The 25989-nt window shown below is 34.1% G+C and overlaps 1 protein-coding gene across 6 annotated transcripts in view; it reads right to left on the reverse strand.

Annotated features, from left to right (window-relative positions):
• Window positions 1-25989, reverse strand: part of METTL15 (methyltransferase 15, mitochondrial 12S rRNA N4-cytidine) — a 351902-nt gene that overhangs the window by 256535 nt on the left and 69378 nt on the right. For all 6 annotated transcript variants that reach the window (XM_065944510.1, XM_065944511.1, XM_065944507.1 and 3 more), the window contains one exon: window positions 164-300. In XM_065944510.1, coding sequence (XP_065800582.1) covers window positions 164-300 — 137 coding nt within the window. The remainder of the gene's footprint in view (window positions 1-163; window positions 301-25989) is intronic.

Here is a 25989-nt window from a genome sequence, read left to right on the forward strand (position 1 = left end):
GTGGTTCTAAAAGTATCATTTACATCAATGCTTTTTGGATAAAAAGGGAGGAAATATTTCATTAAGTATAACATCATACAAGGGAGAACAAATTCCAAATGGTAAACCAAGATCCATAAAACTGAGCAACAAAATTAAACGTCTCTACAAGAGTATTACTCACGGGTACAATTCTGAAAGCTGTTCAGCTATTGCATATGCTGTTGGGTCTCTGTCTAATGCATACAGAGTAATATCTGGCTCCTTCTGTAGAATGGCTCTTGTGTGTCCTCCTGAACCAAACGTCATATCTAGAAAAACCTAGCCAACACAGGAAGAGAAAATTACCACTTAGTATGAACAAAATTTATTCTTGCCAGCTTACCTTATTTCTAAACTCACATGATGCTTTTCAGAGCTGATATCAAATAGAAAAACAATTATACTATTATTAATATATTTATTTTTGCCTAGAGTTCAATTTATTTTACATGAAGTTTGGATCAATTATGAGTGACCAATCCAAAAGAATTTGTCAGAGTATCAACAAAATAATAATTTTTGTCATAGGCTTTGAATTCAGGTCTCCTGCATTGCAGGCAGATTCCCTACTGTTTGGGCCACCAGGGAAGCCCCAAACCTCTAGGTAGCAGCCAAGACAATTCTGAAGCAAAAGATTTATCAGGACAACAGGACACAATATACAGGGTACATAAGTTTAAAGGCTTGGATCATTCAAGATACACAATAAAGTTAACTGGATCTGAATCTATTTCTTAGTTATTTTATTTAGCCGCAATAAAAAAAAGCCAGCTGAGAGTTGGGCAAGAAACTAGAAATTAGACCAGGACCACGATAGAAAAGAATATTAAAAAAATATTATAAATATTTATATATAGATATAGAGAGATAGCTGTGTGTGTGTGTGTGTGTGTGTGTGTGTGTGTGTGTGTGTGTGTGTGTGTGTAAAACTGAGTCACTTTGGTGTATAACAGAGATTATCATAACACTGTAAATCAACTATACTTCAATAAAAAAACAAAAAGGCCAGATGGGAAGAACTCAGGCCTGGAGAATAAGAAATAAATATGTGAAAAGGTAGTAGAACTGTAGTTAATTTGGAAGCCAAGATACTCTCAACACATCCTCTGAAATTTATGCTCTTTAGTTTAATGCACTCTCTCAATTTCACTGGTATGATGAAAATAAAAACAATTATTCCAATAATACTGAATATTATGACAACATACACTAGAAGTCAGACTGTTAAAAATGCTTAAATATAAAACTTTTTTAAAAGTTCATGTGTACATCACACAAAAGAAATTCCTGTAATGGATTTGAACATTTCTCTGTCCTGAATGTTAAAACTTTTTCACGGGAGAGTGGTCAGAGACAAGGCACAATTATGATCTGATTTTTTTTTTTTTTGGCTAAAGGCTACCATGCTGAGTCCTGTGTTCCAATCACGTCCTCAGAAAACTTTAGCCTACTATTCAAAGAATAATACGGAGGAAGTCTTCTGATGGAAACTGAGAAGAGGAGGTATATAAAGTATTATATAAGATGTAAATGTGATGAAAAGGTACAGGCACTGCTTTTTAACATAGATTTTTTAGAATAACTTAAACTTGCACTTCTATAACTGTCAGCATGAAAGGTACATATATTTTTCACCTTTTTAAATAGTAACTTTAAAACAATACTTGAAGTCTTATTATTTTTATGGATGTTAACAGTACATACTTACATCTCAAGATTGAATAATTTCCTCTCCCAGGCAAAGTAAAAATCTTCCACCATAGTTCATCTCAGTTTTAAAATTGCTAGCAGTTTAGCATGATTTAAACAGAGACATTTTCTAGGCTTGGAAAAGCTATATATGTGAACAAGGTAGTTGAACTGTAGTCATACTTTCTTGTTAAACCCTAATATCAAATCTTATATAACTCTAGATTTAAACTAAGAGTATATAAAATTAAATAATTTGATATGATTGCCTTCTCTCAAGTCAGGAAAGCCCCAATCAATATTTAAAAAGAAAAATTCTCATTATTAAAAAATATTCTGGAAAATGTGAGTGAGATGATTATAATTTACATGATTATTTTTTAATCTATCATGATTATGCCCTTGGTGATATACTGACAATCAAGGAAGTTTTCATAGAAAAAGCATAATCTACTATTACCAGTCAAGTGTAACACAAAGGATGAAATGGGAGACAAATGGGATTTATGAAATGAGAACTGAACCCTACCATACGTCTTGGGTTAATAGGTGAGTGGAGCCATCAAATTTCATTTTAAAAATTCTAATACACAATGCCCATCAAAAATAATAAGTGACATCTAGGCCTTGTGAGTTACCCAGCACTACAATTGAAAAAGGAGCCAATTAGTTTTTCCTTTCTCTTGGGTCATTAACATGACATATGATTACATTTTTTAATTTGTACAATTTGATAATAAAATAAGGAAACTGGACAATTTTTCTTTGCTTAACAAATGCACAAGAACAACAAATCTGAATGTTTCAAAATAATCTTTTTATGAATCTCAACTATACATATTTGCAAATGTTTATTTTATGCTACAAACATATGGAACTCTTTCTTTGAAATTACCTGATATAATTTATCTAAAAAGCCAAACCCATATTTGATATCAAGAGTTTTTTTCTGGTAATTTCATTTTATACCTGCATGCTGCTGCTGCTGCTAAGTCGCTTCAGTCGTGTCTGACTCTGTGGGACCTCATAGATGGCAGTCCACCAGGCTCCCCCATCCGTGGGATTCTCCAGGCAAGAACAGTGAAAGGGAAGTCACTTAGTCGTGGCCGACTCTTAGCGACCCCATGGACTGCAGCCCACCAGGCTCCTCCGTCCATGGGATTTTCCAGGCAAGAGTACTGGAGTGGGGTGCCATTGCCTTCTCCGAATACCTGCATAACCCTGGCCAAATCATTTTAGCTACCTAAGTTTCAAATTCTTCATCTAAGAAGTGGGAATAAAACATACTCTTGTTTATTTTAAAAGTTATAAAGATTATCTTATTTCTTCCTTACAACCTTGAAGGTGTTAGTGTTTTCTACACACAGAAACGAAAATTACACTAAGCTGCTGCTGCTGCTGCTAAGTCGCTTCAGTCGTGTCCGACTCTGTGCGACCCCATAGACAGCAGTCCACCAGGCTCCCCCATCCCTGGGATTCTCCAGGCAAGAACACTGGAGTGGGTTGCCATTTCCTTCTCCAATGCATGAAAGTGAAAAGTGAAAGTGAAGTCGCTCAGACTAAGTAAGCTAGGAAGTGGCAAATGCAACAGCTGAATACAGGTGTGTCTGGCTCTAAACCACTCTGAGTATGCACTAAATCAATAAAATCTATATATCTGCACACTGCCTTGTGGCTTTCCAATCATTAATGCTTTCCTACTCGGTCTAACAAAAGTCTGTAAAGGAGTATGGAAAAGTGGCATTATCCACATTTTTACAAACAGAAAACTCAGGTTCAGAGAGAAAATGTCATTTGATTAAGATCATATTACTAGTAAGTGAGGGAAAGAGAATTCTAAACAAGGGCTCACCATCTCTCTTTTTGAAAGAAATAAAGAGAAAAAGGGAGGGAAGGAACAAAACAAAAAATAAGAAAAAAAAATAAGTGTATGGTATAAGAATCATGCCCTATATGGCTTTATAAAAAGTATACAAGAAAAATTTACTGTCTTATAGATGACTCATTCCCACTGGAACTTAGGCTCTTGAAAATCCATCTTTATGCATCTCTCTCTCTTTCCCCCTCCTGCACTCCCTCCCTCCTTCTCTCTCTCTCTCTCTCCCCCTCTCTGTTCCTCTTCTCCTGTTTCAAGCAGACACCTAGGTATCTAGAGCTTTAGAATGTATGTTCTTCCAGGATTTTTGCACAAAAAAAGGAAAAAACTTTCTACAATCACTTTAATATCTTTTGCTTACCAAAAACCCCACAAATTTCAGAAAGAGAGAAAGCTAGTTCCACACTTGGTAGGTGGTATCTTTAAGAAAAAGAGATTTCTTTGAAATTGAATAGAAGAGAGATGGAAAAGATGAACAAATTCCAGAGAGGTGCAGGACCAATGAAGTGACTGACAGGTGGTAAGATCTCAGAGCTGCTAGTTAGATGACAGAATGAAGGGGATGGATCCTTGGTCATGGGGTTCCCCGTGCTACCAGAGAGTTCCATGCCTCGCTATGGCATAGAAGAAGCAGAACCAACCTTTGGTCCTAGAAGGTCTACACAGGTTAAAACAAAAGACATCTTGGGGGAAATTAAATGTGATATGAGGTGAGTAAGATGATGCAGGGCTTTGGCATAGCTCTGGATGGTGTGTGGGGTCTGGAGGATAAATGAAATTGATAGCTTTATAGAACAGGGAGATTGAGGATCAGAATTGAAATGAAAGCGATTTAAAGAAAATAAAAAACTAGCTTTTGCAGAACAGGATCCATAACTACAATTCTTCAATTTGCCTCCAATTTAATATGGTAGCATCAGTGCACAGTAGTAGGTGTGTAGTATATATTTAATGATGTGATGTGAAAAAAAGAGCTAAGTCTCCCAATGCAACTATGAAGATAGCAATACTCATTTGTATATATGAATTCAGAAATACTCTTCAAGATTTAAGACTCATTATGATAGTATCACATAAAAGAGTCACAAGATGCCCAACTTTTAAGCCATTTAGAATCTATGTATTCCTAATATTAGCAATAGGCTCATTAATAACAGAATTTCTTCAGAATATTAATAATGATAAATAATTATACAACTCTATAACATGCTGTTATTTACTGATCAATCTCCTTTGAAACAAGAAAATGAAGACTTCTTAGTTTGGGTTAGCTCTTTTGATCAAATACAACTCAATGAGATTTTATCCCCATGGTCTTCTAAATATCATAGAAAAGATTAGATTTTACTTTTCACCATGATGAGTCACACTTGACTAGCTGACCAGTAACTGTGGATCTGATACAGACGTGGTACAAACTCCGAATTTCAGAGCTCAGAGGGTCACCCTCGTTGTTTAGTCGCTCAGTTGTGTCCGACTCTGCGACACTGCGGACTGCAGCACCCCAGGCCTCCCTGTCCTTCACCATCACCCAGAGCTGGCTCGAACTCATGTCCATAGAGTCAGTGATGCGATCCAACCATCTCATCCTCTGTTGTCCCCTTCTCCTCCTGCCTTCAATCTTTCCCAGGATCAGGGTCTTTTCTAATGAGTTGACTCTGCATCAGATGGCCAAAGTGTTGGAGCTTCAGCTTCAGCATCAGTCCTTCTGATGAATATTCAGGACTGATTCAGAGGGATATAACAAACTATTCCACCCCCTCATTTTACTTATGAAGAGACCAAGGCCTAAAGAAGGTAGTTGGTAGCTAGTTGAGGGCAAAGCTAATACTAAAAAGCAGATCCTGTGCTCCTTTCACTTCATCTCATAATACTCCCCCATTGAAATTACATAATCATGTTGTAATAAAAACAATTCCTCATTGAAACAGCATTTTCCTAATACAAAGATATATGCAAGTGGGAACTCTGGACAATGAGCCTCCAACACAATTAAAAACAATTACTGTTCTACCATTTTAATTTTCTTAAGAATTTATGATGATAAGTATGTTGAACTAAATTCCAAAGACAATTATGTTTTATATGCGGCCTGAAAAAAAATATCTGGCCATTATGTACAAGAGAAACTAATGAAGACTTACTTCTTGAGATGTTACAGTTTTCACATGGATCTTGAAACTGAAAACAAAAAATTAAAACACCTAAAATCATAAACTCACAGGTGATTAAAGCTAGAAGGACCTTTAGAGATAATCCAAATTTATCATCATTATATACCACTCTGTCTTTATAGATTATATCTATATCCCTTTTATATAATATCTCTCAAATGTGATATCCTTTAAGACAGCTAAGGCTACTCTCTGAAGGGATGAGACTGACAGAAATCACAGGATTTGCCCCAGATCACCCTCCATGGACTAGATACTTAAGTGATTCTTTTTTTCCAATATAAGACTTCTAATCCTTGACATTTTCACACTGGAACAACACTGTTAAAATTGGATGGGAAAACGTTTTTAGCCATTAACAGTACGAGGGCAGATCTTCCAATTTCATTTTTCTAATGTTGATTAGTCATTTCCAATCTGTGCAAGATTTTTAATAGTAAGTTCTCATCTGAATTTGGAAACAATATGGCCTGATTTCACTTCAAAATTTCTTCCTATGACTATTTTCTTTTCTGGCAATTACTCATTTTTAATTTTTCAAATTAAAATGTTTTTGAAAGAACGTTAGTTAAATTTCACCTATCTGTAACTAGTTTCATTTTAAAATACTGAAATGTCTCAGGAATATACTTAACTTTCTAGAGTTTTTTCAGGAGGTTATTAAATTAAAATGCATGGCATTAATTAATAATCTGTGTATTTACAGAACATCCAATATAGATAAGGCCATAGAAAGTAATACAAAGATAAGTTAGGAGACTTCCAGTTTGGTGAGACTTCAGACATGCTTACAAATAACAATTAGTAAAAAGAAATCAACAATATAAGAAAGATATATATAATATTTTACAAGGAGCAAAACTAAATATTAATTTTAATCAGAAATTAGATGAATGAAAGTGTAGTAGGTTACAGTTCAGCTGGGCCTTGAGGCTGGGCAGAAGTCAGAGCTTACCCTTTCTTCTCATGTTCCATAGTCTCCAAAACTAATCAGTTATCAAGTTCAGTTGATTTTATCATACAAATATATCTTAAATCTTTTTATTTCCATCATCAATCCAAAGCACCCAAACTTCTTTGCTTTATTAATCCAATAACCTCAAAATTCATCCCATACCTCTAATTTCACTTCTAATTCTTCTCACTACACTGTTAACAGGATATCCTTTCTAAAATAAAATAGCAGCATGTGGCATTCCTACTTAAACCCTCTCACAGGCTCTCCAAAAGTCAATGATACAGTCCAAACTTCCAGGGAAAACAGACAATGTTCTTCATATTCTGGCCTCTTCATTTCTTGCCAATATTATCTCTCACTACACCCAGACATGAATTTTACAATGTATTCTACAGCCACACAGAAGTATGTGCAATAATCAAATATGCCAAGCTGTCTCATGCCTTCTCTACCATTTATCTTGTTTCATCTCTCTCAAACTTTATTCTCAAATAATTTTGAGAACACTAATATGTCCACAGCTCTATTCCAAAAGTTAGAAATACAACAGTAGGCCTAAATAGACATGGGTCCTGCCCTCATGTAGTTTTCAGCCTGGAGGCCTGAGTATCTCTAATATAGTATCTTATTATTATTATTATATTTTTTTCAGAATAATCTCTGAAAGTGTGCTAAACATTTGTATCCCTGGTGCCAAACAATAAATAACACAGAGAATGTAATCCATAAATACCTGCTGGATAAATAAAAACAAAGAGAATTAGAATTTTAAAAAGGTATAGACATAGGAAAGGAAATGCCTGGTATAAGAAGAGCATGTTCGTCTAGACTCCAGGATTTATTAGAAGAGAATAGAAAGGAGAAAAAGGGAAAAAAGAGAAATAAAAAAAAAAAAGAAACTTTCATGTATGCTCCAGATACTGGGTTAGTTTTGCAGTAATGTAGCCTGTCTTTCTGCTCGTAGTAGCAGTGTAAGACAGACAAACTAGAGATCATGCAGGAAAGGCAGCATGAGATCCAATTGCAGCAGTCCTAAAAGGCCAGGGTAAGTCATTTATACCATATTTGCTAGACACTGGACAGCTTTGAGGGCTTCTTTTTTTTATATACAAAAAATAAGTTTGACTGCCATCAGTATGAGATGGATGGTGTGAGAATATAGCAGTGACCTGGTGTGGAGCACTCAGCTAAGAGGACACAAAAGCCTGAAATGGCAACAGGAATGGAGACTAATAGCAAATGTATGCATGTTTATTTCATACTTAATTTATGCAAAATGTTGTGCTAAATATTTTATCTGTAGTTTTCAATCATTTTATATGTAGGCATAAATACACACACACATTTAGTTAATTGAATACAATTTCCAAAACCACACTTTTGAGTCAAGTCACTAATATTATTACTATTTTACAGAGGAGAAAGGGGAAATTTAGAGAGTGTTAGGCACGCTGTCTGAGGCACAGCTAATGAATGGTGAAACCTGATTTTAAAAACAGCTCTGTCTCCTGAACATGTACTACTAATTAAGTTTGCTTTTTTACAGAGGTAAGACAGTAATTATTATAGATGTGGTGAGTGAAGAAGTAAGAAGAATTGTTTAAAGATTCACAAAGTATGCTATCTAGGTATCTAAGAGGTAACTGACACCATTTATTTTGCAATTGTGTTAACTATGCCACACACTTTAAAAACTTGATCTCATATAATTCTTACCACAGCCTGCACAGTAGGTAAGATAATTCTACTTTACAGATGAGTGTATCAGAGTCATTTACTTAAGAAAACATGAATTAGTGGTACAATTAGAGACAGAGGCAGAAATAGGCATTTCCTTTTCCTTCTGCGCTGCCCTCCATGCCCTGCCACCTCCCAGTTAGGATCAGAAGGGCCAAGTATCAACTTCTTACTCCAAAAGAGAGAAAACTAAAAATATGTGAGGATACATGCAGCTTGAGAGGGAGAACAAAGAGGTTTAAGAATTTCAAACAGAAGTAGAATAAGTCTTTGTAGCAAACTTGAAACAGTGAAGCGAGGGATATTGCTGAACAGAGATTTTGAAGAGAGTTTAAAACACACAGGCATACTCAAGTGTAATAGGCCCAATGATAACAGCAGTAATACATAGAGGAAGCAAGAACTTTGGTTCCTGAAAGTGCTTGAAGAACATTAAGTCCTAATTGTATTTTTAAAAGCTCATCCTAATAAAACACACACACACATATATATATATAAGAAAAATTATTTTCATTATATATATTACACTATATATTACACCATGAGCCTTTGGAAACACTGTGCCCCAAATATAATGTACCTGACATACATTTACCAAATGGAAGAGAGGAGAGCTCTTTGATGTAGCTAGTGAGAAAAATGTTGAGATGAGCTAGTTATTTGGATATATGATATAACAGATATTCTGACCAAAAAAAAAAAAAAAAAACCCTAGAAAGTAATCTGGTTTATAATGTCACTGAGATGTTTGTAATTGCTGAGGCAAGCTATTATTCCACCATTGTGTACTTAAATCACTCAGAATCTCAGAGACTTCTGTTAAGGCTTTACTTATGTTTTCTGTCTAATCTGTTGACAGGTAGACATTTGTCATACTGATGCATTTGCAGACCAGAAATAAATTAGAACATATAACTGTGAACACAGAAGGCCACCAACCTCATAGTCAGCAAACATTTCTCCTACAAAACCCCTTGATTTATTATTGTCTTGTCAAGGTCTGTTGAGTATCCGTCTGCTATGTGCTTATTTTTGTTTTATTTGTAACTATTATATGGGCTTATGTAAAAGGAAAAAAATCTCAAAAGAACATAAAAGTTATACCACAAACAAAACAATCAATGCATTGCAATAAATTTATCTCCTTTCTCATTTTTATCAAGAGTATTGGTGTTACTATGATGACTCATTCTGCCTAAATTCTGTAAACATTTCATCTTGTAGCTTAAATTCTATCTTATTCACAAAAGAAATCTTACTTGTCATAACAAAACTTATTTTTCTCTTCTTCACAAAATATGTTCTTCAATTATATCGAACAATTAGAGTATCCATCCTTGCTGGTGATGAGTAACTTTTACTCTTACCTATAATAAGGAATGAATTTCAATCACAAATCTTAGCCCTGTACAATGGACTGCCATTTGATCTGCTTTCAAATACAATGGTTGAATTAACACAAATGACTAAGAACAATATGACATGAGTGGTCTCAATAAGCTTAATTTCTCAAAGGTCTCAGGCACAGACAATGTTAATCTGTCAGTATCTTTTAGAATAAGAAAAATAGTTTTTATCCAACACCATCAAGAAATTCAGACAATATATTTTGGACAGACTTTTCTAGGAAGAACACACAACTACCAAGAATGACAGACAGTTATTTTCTTCTAAGGATTATTAAGTGTATAGATATGGAAAAATAATGTAAAAATAATGAAATACTGAATTCTTACATCAATGAGTTCAGCAAATGCTCTTTCCAAAAATTTTTGGTGGGGGTGGGGGACACAAGTCATTTTACTGATGGTGGCTTCAACATGGTTTAAGTATTAAATCTCAATCACCATTAAAATAAAACCAATGATGGTAATATTTTCTATTACTCAGCCTCCAAATAACATTAACTTTATACACATCAAAACAAACCTATGTACATAAATTGCTGTTGTTTATTCGCCCAGTCGTGTCTGACTCTTTTGTGACCCCATGGATTGGGATTTTCCAGGCAAGAATACTGGAGTGGTTTGCCATTTCCTTTCTCCAGGGGATCTTCCTAGCCCAGGGGTCAAACCTGTATCTCCTGAATTCTTTACCACTAAGCCACTGGGGAAGTCCCATATACAAAAGTATTAGTGTTTAATTCAATGTGTGTATATGTGTCTATGTGTATGCATGTGCATGCACATGTATAAGGGTGGGTGAGGAGGAACTTCCATATTCCTTAACTTGTTTAAACATGTGACTCCAGATTGGACAAGTTTGACTAAGGTACACTACACAACCATGAAATCCTCATGTGGAGTACATGTTAGAAAGTAAAACTTAAGAAGTTACAAGGAGTTTCATAAGTTAGGAAGAAGAAAAATAATTTTTAAAAGTTTTTAAAAATTCACAATTAGAAGAGGCAAGTTCAAGAAAATATCTAATCTAATCTAGAACAAATTGCTTCTGTGGCTTTCAATACTACATTAACTGAAAAACAAGATATGAATGAGGCAGCAGGGTATACAAGAAAGGGATCAAAGGTCAAAATATCTGATTTGTGATCTAGAATCTATCATTTAATTGCCATAAAGGTTGGGCAAGCTACTTAATTTCTCTTCATCTCAATTTCCTCATGTGTAAATCGAGACAAATATACCATTTTAGCCCATATCACCAGGTTAGTGGGATATGCAAATAAGACAATATCCTTGAAGAAAATTTGAAAATGGTATAGTGCTATGTAAATAATATTAATAAAATACACCTTAATTAAGAAAATAATTATTCACAAAAGGCCTAAATTCCATAATAATTTATCCACGCATGCTATGTTGCTTCAGTTCTGTCCGAGGCTGTGTGAATCAATGGACTGTAGCCCTCCAGGCTCCTCTGTCCATGTGGATTCTCCAGACAAGAATACTGGCGTAGGATGCTATGCCTCTTCCAGGGGATCTTCCCAACCCAGGAACTGAAGCCCTGTCTGTTACATCTTCTGCACTGGCAGGCAGGTTCTTTACCACCAGCACCACCTGGGAACCCCAAATAATTTATACTAAATACAAAAGTAACTTAGCACACAAGAAAACATTTCATAGCTTCTTAATTTGAAGGAACACAAACAGAACATTTAGTTGGCAGATGGTCTTTAAAAGGAGCCTCTCAATAATGCTAAGACTTCTGGAGGGAGAAGTTTCAAAGAATTTTAAATGCAATAAAAATCACCTATATATAAAAAAAAAATCACCTATAATATATCTGAAATAAGACAATTTCATAATTACTCTGACTTTGCTATGTCTTAAAACTAAGAAAATATTTTTGAATTAACTTCTAATTCAGCCAAAATTAAAAAAATACAGCTTACTAGATGATAAATACTCTTTAAAAGCAAATGTTTAAAATGTAAATATTATTATTACTTTTCTTGTTCAGAAACTAATATCTTTAAAGATTTTAGTATTGCCCTTTAAAATTTTATCACAATACTAATCATATATTGGAGCATAAACAAGTGCATTTTCAAATGAATTGGACAGTAGGCCTAATTTAACTACAATGGTATTCTGACATGTTACTAGAAACAAAGAAACCAAAAGTTCTCAATTTTTAACTGACCAGGAAGACTTTATACATCTTTCAATTGTGGTCAAATGAAGTTGACCAAATGAAGCAAAAGTCATACTAAAATCAATTATCTAATTACCTTGATAATAAAGTAAAAATTATACACTTATTGTATAAACTCTGTATGGAGTATAGAGAATTTTGGAGTATAAATTTTACAGGGAGATACAAAGAATTATAAAGTATACTGCTAGTTTCCTAAAGGACATTCAGTCTGTTTGAAGAAACCAAACATGAATCCCTGAAATGATTAAATAACAAAATCCCAGACATGCCAAGTATCAGTGTACAGTTACATGTCAGTGTTAACAAAGAGTAAATTACGTTTTATGGAAGCAAGTAATACTATAGGCGGTCATGGTCTGAAAAGTCTCCCTCCTCAAAGAAGACGGCCCCAAGTCAAACCTCGGTTAGAACCAGCTAAGTGTAACAGAGGAAAGAAGGTGCACCAGAAGAAAGGAAAAATCTGAAATAAAGTCAAAGGAATATTATCCTTGAATCACTAACTGGTTTAATTGTATAGCATACAGGACTTGTAAAAAGAATTAAATAGACTAGATTGAATGTTAGGTTGTTTAAGGTTTCTGAGTCTGCTCTTAGTTATAAAACGAACTCTGAAACACTCACCTTATAGGGTTACAATGAGAATGAAATAAATTTGTGTATATAAAGTGCTTAGAATACTTCCTGGCACATAGTGAGTGATTAAAACTAATAATTATAAAGATGATCATAATAATAATGTTACTTACTACTTCCACTTTCAAGAAGCACAAAAACAGATGAGAGGCCATGAAACATAGGACTTGCACTAGGATAACGACAGGTAGGAATGGAAGTGTTCATACGAAGAATGACAGAAGGAATGCTACCATGAAGAAGCACTCATAAGAATCAAAGCTTAGTTTAGATACAAATGATAAAGCTGTAAAAAATGTCAAAGTTGTCACAAAACTTTCAAACCTATTTGGATCAAAGAAAGATGACAGCACTGACCATAAAAACCTCTGCTATAATCAGATTAATAATCTTTTTTTTTACTGGAAATTAACATGATCCTTTCAAAATCTGACCCTCTCAAAATCTAAAGTACCAATTCATAAGTAGAGGCATTTTTTCCTTCATACTCATGACCACTTCTAGTTTATCATATAGCTTTACATTTAAATCAATGACACTAACAGGTGTTAAGAATCAATTCTAGATCACTAAGAGAGAATGGGTCATCCTATAAATCGATCTTCATTATTATTAATAATAGCAAAGATTCACCAGATCCTTTCTATGTATGACAACTGGGGGCTACTTTACATGACAGCTCTATGAGGCAGATTTTATTATTGTCTCTGTCTCACATGGAGAAATATTTGCCTAAGGTCACACGGTTAATACATTACAGAGTTATCTGAAACTTTGCAGCCTCTCCTTCGATATGCTCCTAACAAAACTTGCTATAGTGTCTATAATTTATTTCTGAGTGGCACAAATATCAAATCATGTCATTCCTTTTCTGCTCACGACTTTCTAATGACCTCCTATTTCACAAAGCCCTTACAAAAAAACAAAAACAAAAACCCACCAAACCTCATCTAACTTAAATGACTCCATCTTCTACTTCATCTTAACTTCTACTCCTCTACTCCTGAATCATCATTCTAATTAGCAGAGCCTCCTTATTGTCCCTCAAACACATGCCTGTTACAAAGTATTTGTACTTAATGTGCCACCTGCCTGCCCGACCACAGCAGATATTCAAGAATGGAGCATGTGTTCTATCTTTCCTTCTAGGATTTTGCCTGAATATAATTTTCACTAAGGCTGTCCTCAAATAAAAGTTTTTTCCGCCATCAACCCTTATTTCTCCCTTGACCCTTCCCTTGCTTCACGTGTTCTTCACGGCACTTATCCATGTAACATAATCAACCTTAGAGCCTTCTTCTGTATTATGTCTATGATCTGTGTCACATCACGTGAAGACACGCTGTGAAAGAAGAAATACAGTCTTGTGTCTCTGATACCTGGGACAGTACCTGTCACACTATTTCTCATGTTGTTGTGTAGTTGCTAAGTCATGTGTGACTCTTTTGTGATCCCAAGGACCGTAGCCTGCCAGACTCCTCTGTTCACGGGATTTCCCAGGCAAGGATACTGGAGTGGGTTACCATTTCCTTTTCCAGGGGATATTCCTGACCAAGGGATCAAACCAGCGTCTCTTGCATTGGCAAGCAGATTCTTTACCACTGAGCCAACTGGGAAGCCCTGTCACATAGAGCTGAATAAATATTTGTTGAATGCATACAAATATCATATATTTGTTAAGGATACAAACTACCAATAGGTAGTTAAATAAATTTTGTTTTCAAAGGATAAAGGGGAAAAGGAATTATTATTTATTGAGCATCTAACATGTGCCAGAAGGTCTACTAGGTGTTTAGCATACATTAACTCACTAAACCGGAGAAGGCAATGGCGCCCCACTCCAGTACTCTTGCCTGGAAAATCCCATGGACAGAGGAGCCTGGTAGGCTGCAGTCCATGGGGTTGCTAGGAGTCAGACACGACTGAGCGACTTTACTTTCACTTTTCACTTTCATGCATTGGAGAAGGAAATGGCAGCCCCCTCCAGTGTTGCTGCCTGGAGAATCCCAGGGATGGCGGAGCCTGGTGGGCTGCCGTCTATGGGGTCGCACAGAGTCGGACACGACTGAAGCGACTTGGCAGCAGCAGCAGCAGCAACTCACTAAACAATCAACTAATAATCCTGTGAGACATAGATATTATTCACCGTTTGCCTAGGAAAGCCTATAAAATTCTTAAAGAACATATTGTTTGTCAAGAAAACCTCTTTTAGTAAACTTTCCTGCTGCTAAGCCACTTCAGTCGTGTCTGACTCTGTGCGACCCCATAGGTGGCAGCCCACCAGGCTCCCCCGTCCCTGGAATTCTCCAGGCAAGAACCCTGGAGGGGGTTGCCATTTCCTTCTCCAATGCATGAAAGTGAAAAGTGAAAGTGAAGTCACTCAGTCGTGTCCGACTCCTAGCGACCCGATGGACTGCAGCCTACCAGGCTCCTCTGTCATGAAGATTTTGTTTAATCTGTATAGCCTTAAAATTCATTAGAGATAACTGGAATTAGTGTCAATTTTATTTGGTTTGAATTTTAGATTAGATTTTGGATTCTTCTAGGAGTTCTTCACTCTGATTATTGCATAAGATACGTCAATACTTTACCCAACTACTTCAACAGAACCTTCTAACAGTGCTAGAAAAACAGATGGGTACCCTTAAGACCACTGAAAATGAAGTTAACAAATGGGGTTCATTTAGAAAAGGGTCTCCATTCTATGACCTTGGAAAGTTAATTAATAAAGGTGAGTCTTAATACAGTTATATGAAATAAAGAGATAATTCATATAAAAACACTTTATACACTGTAGATCACTACAAATATTATTATTGCTATTAAATATCTGACGGTGACAATAATGGCATGGCATCTAATTCTGTCTCAAATGTGTTTAGAAATACTGTCTTTCAAAACAGCATAAATCAAAAATGAGAAGACTAAGTCAGAGAGTTAAAATGATTTATTGTCTATGAAAAATAATTAAAGAGCTTAAAGGTCTCACTATAACAGATACACCATCTGTTTAGCTTGACTTCATCAGGAAACTCAGAAGCCTATATGATGGTCTCCCTTCTTCGACCTGTGTTCACGAAACCTGTGTCGTGAGCCTCCCACACTTCCCGCAGTTATGACACTCCCCCTCCCACTTTCAAAAAAGTGTGGCTGGAGTACTTGAAGCAATAAACCAGAATAATAAAAGCATTTCAGAGTTACAAAGGTATTTAAATGTTAAATATGTGCATTACTGCAGAGATTATTTAGGTTTCTAAACAATAATTGTAATATGAAAACTATTACAAGGATATTTTTTAAGCACCAGGACTACATTATGTTAAAATATAAGGGGAACAACTTCTTTAAACAAACAAAAAAATATAAATTGCTATAACAAAGGGAAGCTAGTCTTCCCTGTGTGCCTACTTTCACTTTTCAAGTGCTCCTTCGGAGTTATTTCTATTTGTTAAACAACAACCAAAAATCTCCAATATTTCCAATTCATTCTAAATTAAGTCATCTTAAATCATGTTTTCTGGATTTGAGAAGCAAACACTATTAAATTACACAAAAAGTCAATTTTTCCGATTATTCCTTCAATCCTTCACCTATAATTAAGTTTCTACTCTCAAGTCTCCATCTTCAGTTCTAGATTTATGTCACAATAAACATGACTTCAAAGTAAGCTGATAATCAGTTAAAGCCTAGAAAGTTATGCCAAGTTGTGTGTTACAGAATATGTTATGATTTGTTGTAAGACACAATCTTAAGAGAAGATACAAAGCAGAAAATATATCTTTGAATACCTGATCCTACAAAACAAACAAACAAACAAGCAAAGAAAGAAGTTTAGTTACCTATGATTGAAGTAAAAAGTAATACCTCAAATAACTTCAAATGATCTGGTTAATCATTTGAAAAAGGTTTAAAACACATAAACACTGAGTATATCAAATGAGATCAGGAACAGGCTAACATAAAATAATAAACATTAAAATATTAAACCAGATGAAGAAAATTCTTTCTTACTATTGCTGGGAAGAGAAAATTAGGCAGAAACAACTAGCACTTTCTGTTAATTAGCAAGATATTTTACTGTGAGAAGACAATGCTGAACTATTTTCTGACTACTAGTTTTCACAATAGGTTAAAAATAAATCAACTTTGCCTTTCAGGAGTTTATCTAATTTCAGACTTGTAATTGTTGTTACCACTTAAATTGTTTCTATGCCAAAACCACTCTTCCATAACATATCACTGCTTGCTTTTTATATTTGGAGTTCATAATTAACACTAGGATACTACCACAAGATGTGAAATACACCACAGATGTACGTCCATACACTATTTTTATAGAAATATTTTTAAGTTGCAAAAAAAAAAAAACTGTTCTAAAAAAGATTTGTTTTTACAAAAATGGTACAGTCCTTCAAAGTTAAATTTCTACGTTAACATAAAGTTTAAATAAATTTAGATACTCTTGCCTCTTTAAACCTCTATTTCAGGTTTTTTCTAAGTCTTCCAATTTTAGTTAATTGTTAAATTCTCAGGCATATTGCACAAAGTACTAAAAAACCATAACATAAAGGAGGAAGAAAAGCAATTTGAATTACTGGTACAATTTGATACCTAAACAAAAGACATTATAAGGAAACAGTCTAGATTTCACCAAATTACATAGAGAATAAATATTTACTTTAAAACTGCAGGTGAAATTTTAAATACAAGAATTGTGACCAATTTTAAATTCTACAGTCAAAAGTAAAAAACATCTATGCTAGAGTTCAATTCTACAAAACAATTTATAACTTCAGGTATAACTTTAGAATATAAACCTTAATATGATAATCATATGAAAGAAGCATCACTTGCATTCTAGGAGATATACAGTAACATTCTACTGTCAAGCAAAGTTATTATTAGTAGGCTCAGTGTTATAACTTCACTACACTGTACAATAAATGAAATCTAGGATAATTCTCATCAGAGCCAGTCTACATCTATTATTTTGGTTGAACAAGTTGCAACTAAAGCAAATGAGCTAAGTATAGCAAATATGACTTAATCTATCATTAATTTTTTTTAATTTTGTTAATTGTTTCAATTTGTAATAATTCACATTATAATTCTATCTAATATAAACATTATTTTTGCTTCTTCTGTCATAATCATTTATCCAGGTTCTGAAACACATATAATTCAACAGATTAATTATTAAATATTTAATGTATAGGTAACATGCTAATCTCTTCATATAAAAATGTGGCTACATGACTTCAGGCAAATCATTTTTCCTCTTACTAGGATTTAATTTTTTCAATGATACATCAAGAAGATTAAAAAACATGATCTCTTCAAGCTCAAATATTCTGTAATTCTAAAATAAATAGCATTCAAACATATCTGACTATTAATTGATATTTCCCTTGCATATTTAATACAACTAAGTAAACTTGAAATAACTCTATAACTTAGTATCACATCAAGTGAGCTGGAAATTTAAATCCAAAGAATAAGTATCAAAATATTGATAAGTGTTTGAAACAATAAATTTTATCCTACAATTTCTGAAAACATTAGTTGACCTTTACTCATCATCTAATAAAACATAAATTTTCCTGTTATTGTTAGTCATGGGAAAAAGGTTCATGTGAGGAAGGGATTTTATCTATGTTCTAGGATAAACAAGAAAAGAGGTCATCTATTTTCTTTTGATTAAATAGTTATTGTCACAAGCAAGAGAACTATTAAGGGAAATTAGAAGTGGGAAGTTTCTCTTTATAAGAAGTAATCGTAAAATCATCAATAATAAACAGTATTAAATCAACTTTTGAATAATTATTGAGGGGAAGAATTAAAGCAGTCAATAAAGTATAATCAACATTTAAGAGCATATCAATTACAATAAATCAAAATAGAGAGCACCACGGTAGGCCATAGCAGGAACCCTGAAAAGAAAAATTATAAATCAAATATAAATCATAAAGCATTGTAAATATACATGAAATATGCTTCAAAGAAACTTGTAGTATTGCTTTAAATGCTGTTGCAATGAAAACACAGCTGATTGTGATCAATTTGGGAGTCTTTCATTTTATTGAAATTTCCATTACAATATTATTTGAACAAATCACAAAATACTCTTGTACAGCATCCTAGCAATGCTTTATAAAATGTGAAGTTTACTGTACTGGCTAGCTCATCACCACAGGGAATCATCAAATGGAAATGATTCATTCATGGACGTTGACTCCTGTAATCGTTAACCACGTGTACACTTCAATTGATGGAGTACTGATGGAGTTAGAGGTTCTAAAAGGAGCCTCTGTTATTTATTACCACTTGCTCCATGGTTAAGTGAGATTATAATAAATTGATCCAGGTGGGTTTAATTTATCACAATAAGAACTCAAGGTATAAAAAGAAGTAGTTTATAAACAAAACTAAATAGTTTGATTTAGAACTGAATTTAGAAGTTAGAGCTTTAAGAAAAATCCTCACAGTTATTTCATCATCTCTTTCTCCACAAATAATATTTGATACTGACTTCAGACATAATCCTCTCTTTATCTATTATGACTTTCTGAAGGCTTTGTTTCTTTGGGAAATAAGAAAATGAAGATACACAAGATATAATGACGTTAAACACAAAACTATCATTTGGCAGTTCAAATTATTAGTCACATTGTAGTAAGGTTTAGATCCCCAAATTTCAAAACAGTACGCTAAAGAAAGAAAACAAACTAAGAATTATGAATCCACACTAAATTATTTAACAATTCTTGTGGGTTTCTGAGGAAAATGAAAATTCAGCAATATACTTACTAGCACAGTATTTCAATCAGTTTATAATATCATCCATATGCTATATTTTAATACAAGTTCAAATGTATTCTTAGGAATAGAACAATAATGAAATAAGCTACAGATATAAATTACACATTGAGAAAATTATGATAAACAATATTTCATAAGTGAAAACATTAAAAATAAGCTAAGATAAATGGATTACTAAGAAAAAAGCTGGAATCAAGATTGCCAGCAGAAATATTAATAACCTCAGATATACAGAAGACACCATCCTTATGGCAGAAAGTGAAAAGGAACTTAAGAGCCTCTTGATGAAAGTGAAAGAGGAGAGTGAAAAAGCTGACTTAAATCTCAACATTCAAAAAAATAAGATCATGGTATCCAGTCCCATCACTTTATGGCAAATAGATGGGAAATCAGTGACAGACTTTATATTCTTTGGCTCCAAAATCACGGCAGATGGTGACTGCAGTCATAAAATGAAAAGATGCTTGCTCCTTGGGAGAAAAGCTCCAAACAACCTAGACAGCACATTAAAAAGCAGACACATTACTTTGCCAACCAAGGTCCATCTAGTCAAAGCTATGGTTTTTCCAGTGGTCATGTATGGATGTGAGAGTTGGACCATAAAGAAAGCTGAGCACCAAAGAATTGATCATTTTGAACTGTGGTGTTGGAGAAGACTCTTGAGAGTCCCTTGGACTGCAAGGAGATCCAACCAGAGCATCCTAAAGGAAATTCAGTCCAGATGCTGAAGCTGAAGCCCCAATATCTGGCCACCTGATGTGAAGAACTGACTCACTGGAAAAGATCCTGATGCTGGGAAAGACAGAAGGCAGCAGCAGAAGGGGACGACAGAGGATGCGATGGTTATATGGCATCACCGACTTGATGTCCATGGGTTTGAGCAAGCTGCAGGAGTTGGTGATGGACAGGGAGGCCTGGCGTGCTGCAGTCCATGGGTTTGCAAAGAGTCGGAGACGACTGAGTGACTGAACTGAAGAAAAAAGTTCACATCTTTTTATACTACTATTTACATGAACAATCAGTTTCCTTTAGGAAATAAAAATTATTTCACACCAAAATAGTTATTGATGGCATTTCCCAATACAAAAGGAGAAAGCAATAGTAATCTATATGTTGTAATCTATTTATGTTGACTTAGGAGAAAATGTAAGCATCATGCTTCAAATGGCATTCCAAAAGGTATGGCTCAGTCAAAAGAATATATGGGCAGCAGTAAGACTCTGAAACTAAGTAGTTGAATGTAAGCTTACTTGAGTCCTAACATAAGCTGCAGGCTTTCCTGGTGGCTCAGACGGTTAAGAATCTGCCTGCAATGGAGCAGACCCGGGTTTGATCCCTGTGTCAGGAAGATACCCTGGAGAAGGGAATGGCTACCTACTCCAGTATTGTTTCCTAGAGAATTCCATGGAGAGAGGAGCCTGCTGGGCTACAGTCCATGGGGTCACAAAGAATTGGACGTGACTGAGTGATTAACACTTTCACTTCAACATAAGCTGTGGGTTTCCCAGGAGGCTCAGTGGTAAAGAATTTGCCTGTCAATGCAGGAGACACAGTAGACACAGAAAACGCAGGTTCAATCCCTGGGTAGTGAAGATCTTCTGGAGTAGGGAATGGCAACCCGCTCCAGTATGCTCGCCTGGAAAATTCCGTCAGAGGAGCCTGTAGGGCTATAGTCCATGGGGTTACAAAGATGGATAAGACTGAGCTCGCACACACACACATGAGCTGTGCAGTTGTTATTATGCCTCACTTTAAAAAAGACATTTCACATCTTTCTGTTGCCGCTACTCAACAATTTATTGTTTTGAATATTACAAAGTAGTAAGTTAACATTTAGGCATGAGTCAACTTTTTAAATATTTGCTTGATATTGCTACATCATTAACTTTTAATTCATAGTAAGTGAACTCCAGTAAATGAGTATCTAACATGATATTTTCACCTCTAAATAAATCCAAACAAAAGACCAAAGTTATTTAATAATCTGCATTGTTAAAAATCACAATGAATTAAATAACACCCATTCCTTGGTTGAAGACTCTGTCAGAATATTAAAACATCTTTCCAATGATATATTTGAATTTATTTTCAATAACATATGTGATTCATATGTTATTTGGTGAATCAAATGCTAGAAATAGTCTGAGTCAACTATGAGATGCCCAGAATGTCTTTCCATTTATAAAGTTAGTTATACCCAATTTTGTGATATGGTATTCATTGTATTTTCAAATGCCACAAAAACTAGTATAACAAAAGACAACTGACAAAATATTAACCTAATCTGGTTATGGACCAGGATTGGGGAAACCTGAAGAGAGAACATGGCTAAAAGTGAAAAATATCAAAGTCAGCAATGCTTGCATATCTAAGTCATATTATAAATAGTTATATACTATTATTTTATAAAATCAAAGGTATATTTTTCCATAAACTTGATCACTTACTTCTGTGATATAAGTTCAAACTTTACACTTTTTTATATACAAACAATACAGTAAAGCTATTCCCCAAAGTATATGTCTGTATATTTATATAGGAAATACTTCTATTTGGAACACTTCAAACAACAAATAACAATGAAAAGTAATTAAACCATAAATTAATCACAAATAAAAATAAAATTATACTATATGTCTAATGCTGCAACTCTGAGGTAAGCATGTTCTTTTGCTTACTATATTTTAAAAAGATGGACATCTTTCCATGTTAAAAAAATGTTAACATTTATTGTCTGTTTCCTATGTCCTGAGTACTATCTAATATGTTCTACCTTTTTAATCCACATAATGATCTTGAGTTATACTTACTACTATCATGTATCTCCCTTACCAGCCCTACCTCATCCTTTCTAAGAGCTGCATGGTATACTAATGTACAGTCTTATCATTCTACTTATGTATTTCTTGAATGGCACATTTTAAAACATTTTAAAAATCTTCAGCAACCTAACTGAAGATATGTATTCAAAGTTCAGCCAGGATTTATTTAGCAAGTCAAAGAGGACCATGGCCAATGTGACAGCTTACAAACTCACCTACTTTATTCAGAACAACCTCTGGATTTATGGATAAACCTTAGTTACTTTTATATTTCTTAACTTTTATTTCTAAAGAGCTACCATTATCTCACTGACTTCAGAAGCTTTATATTATGTACTTTTAAGTTTTCAGAAAAAAATTATTCAAGGCTATATTGTTTAAGCTCATTAAGAAGAGTACTGTTTTATATTTTTATGCGGCTTCTTTCCAAGTGTATTAACATTACATTCATCTTATCTGATTACTGGGATGAAAATACGTGATTAACAAAGTGGTTTATTTCCAGAAGTACATATTTAAAGATTAACCAATATGAGTATAGCTTCACAGGTTCCACCATTCTCTTTCACCTAAGGAATTTCCAGGCTTTGGACAAGTATACTGTGTACATGGATTGAACTTACTTAACCACAGTATCCTCTTCTTAGAAGAAAAAAATTAATATTATCTTACTGTGGTATTGGGTAAAATTAAGACAGTTAAGGCAATTACTAAAGGTAAACATGTATACTCCATTTCAAAAAAATTTTACATAGAATTGTTAGCCAACTAAATAAGATCAAACTTGAAGGATTTAAAATTTTTGCCACACTCTAGTTATGTCATTTTCGTCCATAATAGAAGTACTATATATTACTGTATAGAATGAAAAACTAGACAATTATGGCTATTTATAATTAGTCAAGAAATTTTTCTGAAACAACATGTAGTCTTCAAGGGGGGAACGAGTAAAACAATTTTTATTATAAATATAAAATCCAAACTCACAAAACTATCCTCCAAAAAAATCAATCAGTAGTATAGATTGAAAAGATTTTTAAGGTTTTTACAAAGAAAAAGAAATCTTAAGCATGTGAACATTAAGACATGATATATTTTTATTGGCTAGAAAATATTTCTAAATAATTAACAATAATACAGAATTTATGATTACCTTATAGCTGTAGCATTAGACACAGAGTATAATTTTTTTTAAATGTCTGATTAATTTATGATTTAATTACTTTTCATTGTTATTTGAAATATTCCAAATAGCAAATATTTCCTAATTTGAAGGGCTTCCCCGTTGGCTCAGTGGGTAAAGAATTCGCCTGCAATGCTGGGGTCACAGGAGATGCAAGTTTGATCCTTGGGTAGGGAATATCCCCTAGAGAAGGAAATGGCAACCCAGTATTCTTGCCTGGGAAAAACCATGGACAGAGAAGCCTAACGAGCCACAGTCCATGGGATTGCAAAAAGTTGGACACAACTTAACGACTAAACAGCAGCAGTAGAGAAAGCAAGAACATTTCTGAAAGGACATCATTTGCTGTTTCTATAACATTTTCTCTTCAACCCACTTCAATCAGGTTTTCAATCCTAACCACATTCCTAAAGCACTTTCTTAACAAAATCACCAATGACCTCTATACAAAAAATTCAGATCATATTTAACTTGACGATAGCATTTCACACAATGGCTGGTTCATTACTCAGATTACTGCAGGACAGTAAACATACATAGAAAAGATAGGATACCTGATCCTACGGATTTTATCATAAATAATTTGAGATGATTACAGATAGACTTCAAATAAGAAAATATTTTAAGAATATATAAAGCAGTTATTTCATGCTTTTTAAAAATGTGATACTCTTACAATACCTATTTGAAAGTTAAAAAACATTACGTAAAACGTGGATTAAGTGGTTTACTCATTAAAATCAAACTTCCAATATATCTCCTTTACCCAGGAACCCCCTAACAGAGCAGTTTGTTTTTCTCTGATGCCTTTGATGGAAGATGGCTTTCACAGGTTACACAAACTTCTTGGAGCCTACCCTACAGGGACTCAACAATGACTATCTATTATTTACCCTTTTTCTCCCCTATTAGAGTGTACATGGGTGTATTTGCAAATTACTAAGTGACACATTACAATAACAAAAACTTGAATCAGCTATAATTTTTAAAACTTTAAGTAGGTTATAGCAAACATTTTGGTAGTAAAGATAATAAGAGATAATGTCAGTTGAGATATATAAGCCAAGCAATCTTAAGTACTTAAATGTATTACCTTTAAATATTATTAGCAACGAATTGCTTACAATTGGTCGTGACTCACCAGTGTGTCTCTGCACATACATTTAAGACCATGTCTTTTTATAACAGGTTAGTTATTGATGCCTCTGAGCATGAATATTTTCTTTACTATTTATCTTGGCTTTTGGCTATTTTCTAGCTCCAAAGGACAAACAGAAAAGAAGGGGAAATAAATTTATATCAATCAATGTTATTATCTCCAGGAGCTATTGTCAAAGCTGAGAGGAAGAAAATGAAACCTAGTGAAAATATGAAAAATTTAGGGTGTATGTGTAAATTTCATTTATTCATTCTTTTACCTTCTTTACCAACAAAAATGAAGGAAAAACTGGTGACAAATAATAGCAATTTTTGAAAATTAATTTTTCTCAAGTCATGGAGATCATCACTGGAAGAAAAAAGGCTCTAAAATTCTTAAAAAGTACAAAGGAATAGAGGAAATTGGAGTTTAAAATATGTTATTCTTTTTTTTTATAGCTTATAGAGATCATCTTGTTTCTACTTCACTTTGCAATCTCAAAAAATAAGACTGTTAAGAAACTGCATGTTAATTCTCTAGCAGAGAGGCAGACATACAAAGAGAGGATTGCCATAATTTACAGTAATATGTCTCTAATAGAAACAGTAGCATCCTTAAATGGGAGGGTTCCCAGGTCATTATTAGTCGTTAAATAACATCCTTACTGACTGGGCCAAGCCAGTAAAAAAGAAGATAGAAAGAAAAAAACTAACCAGAGTTTTATATTACTATTTTTTTTCTAACAGAGTTTATTTTTAGAGCACTTCCACGTTTACAAGAATATTGGCCATATTACTTTTAAGTCAGTTTTGCTGAATCCTGGGTCGTGAAAAGATAAGGGTAAAAGCAGTGATATCAGGGACTAAACAAGATATTTTAAAATGTTTCATATACATATTATCAAAATACATCCATTTGAAAAGAAAGATAGGAAGAGTTAAGGACTCATTTGTTCATTTATTCACTCAACAATAAAGGCTTAATGAGTACTTTTATAGAGCACCATATCATAGCACACATAGAAGACATCACAAGCTCCTCATTTAAACAATTTAGTGGGAGTATGTTTTTATCAGTTAAAAATGTAAGATACGAAATAATGGAATAAGGACTTGATTTGTTTTGGTGGTGTTGTTCAGTCACTAAATTGTGTCCACCTCTTTGCAACCCCATGGACTGCAGCCAGGCTTCTTTGTCCATCGCTATTTCCCTTAGTTTGCCCAAACTCATGTCCATCAAATCAGTGATGCCATCTAACCATCTCATCCTCTGTCGCCACCTTCTCTTCTTGCCCTCAATTTTTTTCAGCATCAGGATGTTT

This window comes from Muntiacus reevesi, chromosome 9 (genome assembly GCF_963930625.1).
Source record: "Muntiacus reevesi chromosome 9, mMunRee1.1, whole genome shotgun sequence".
NCBI lineage: Eukaryota > Metazoa > Chordata > Mammalia > Artiodactyla > Cervidae > Muntiacus > Muntiacus reevesi.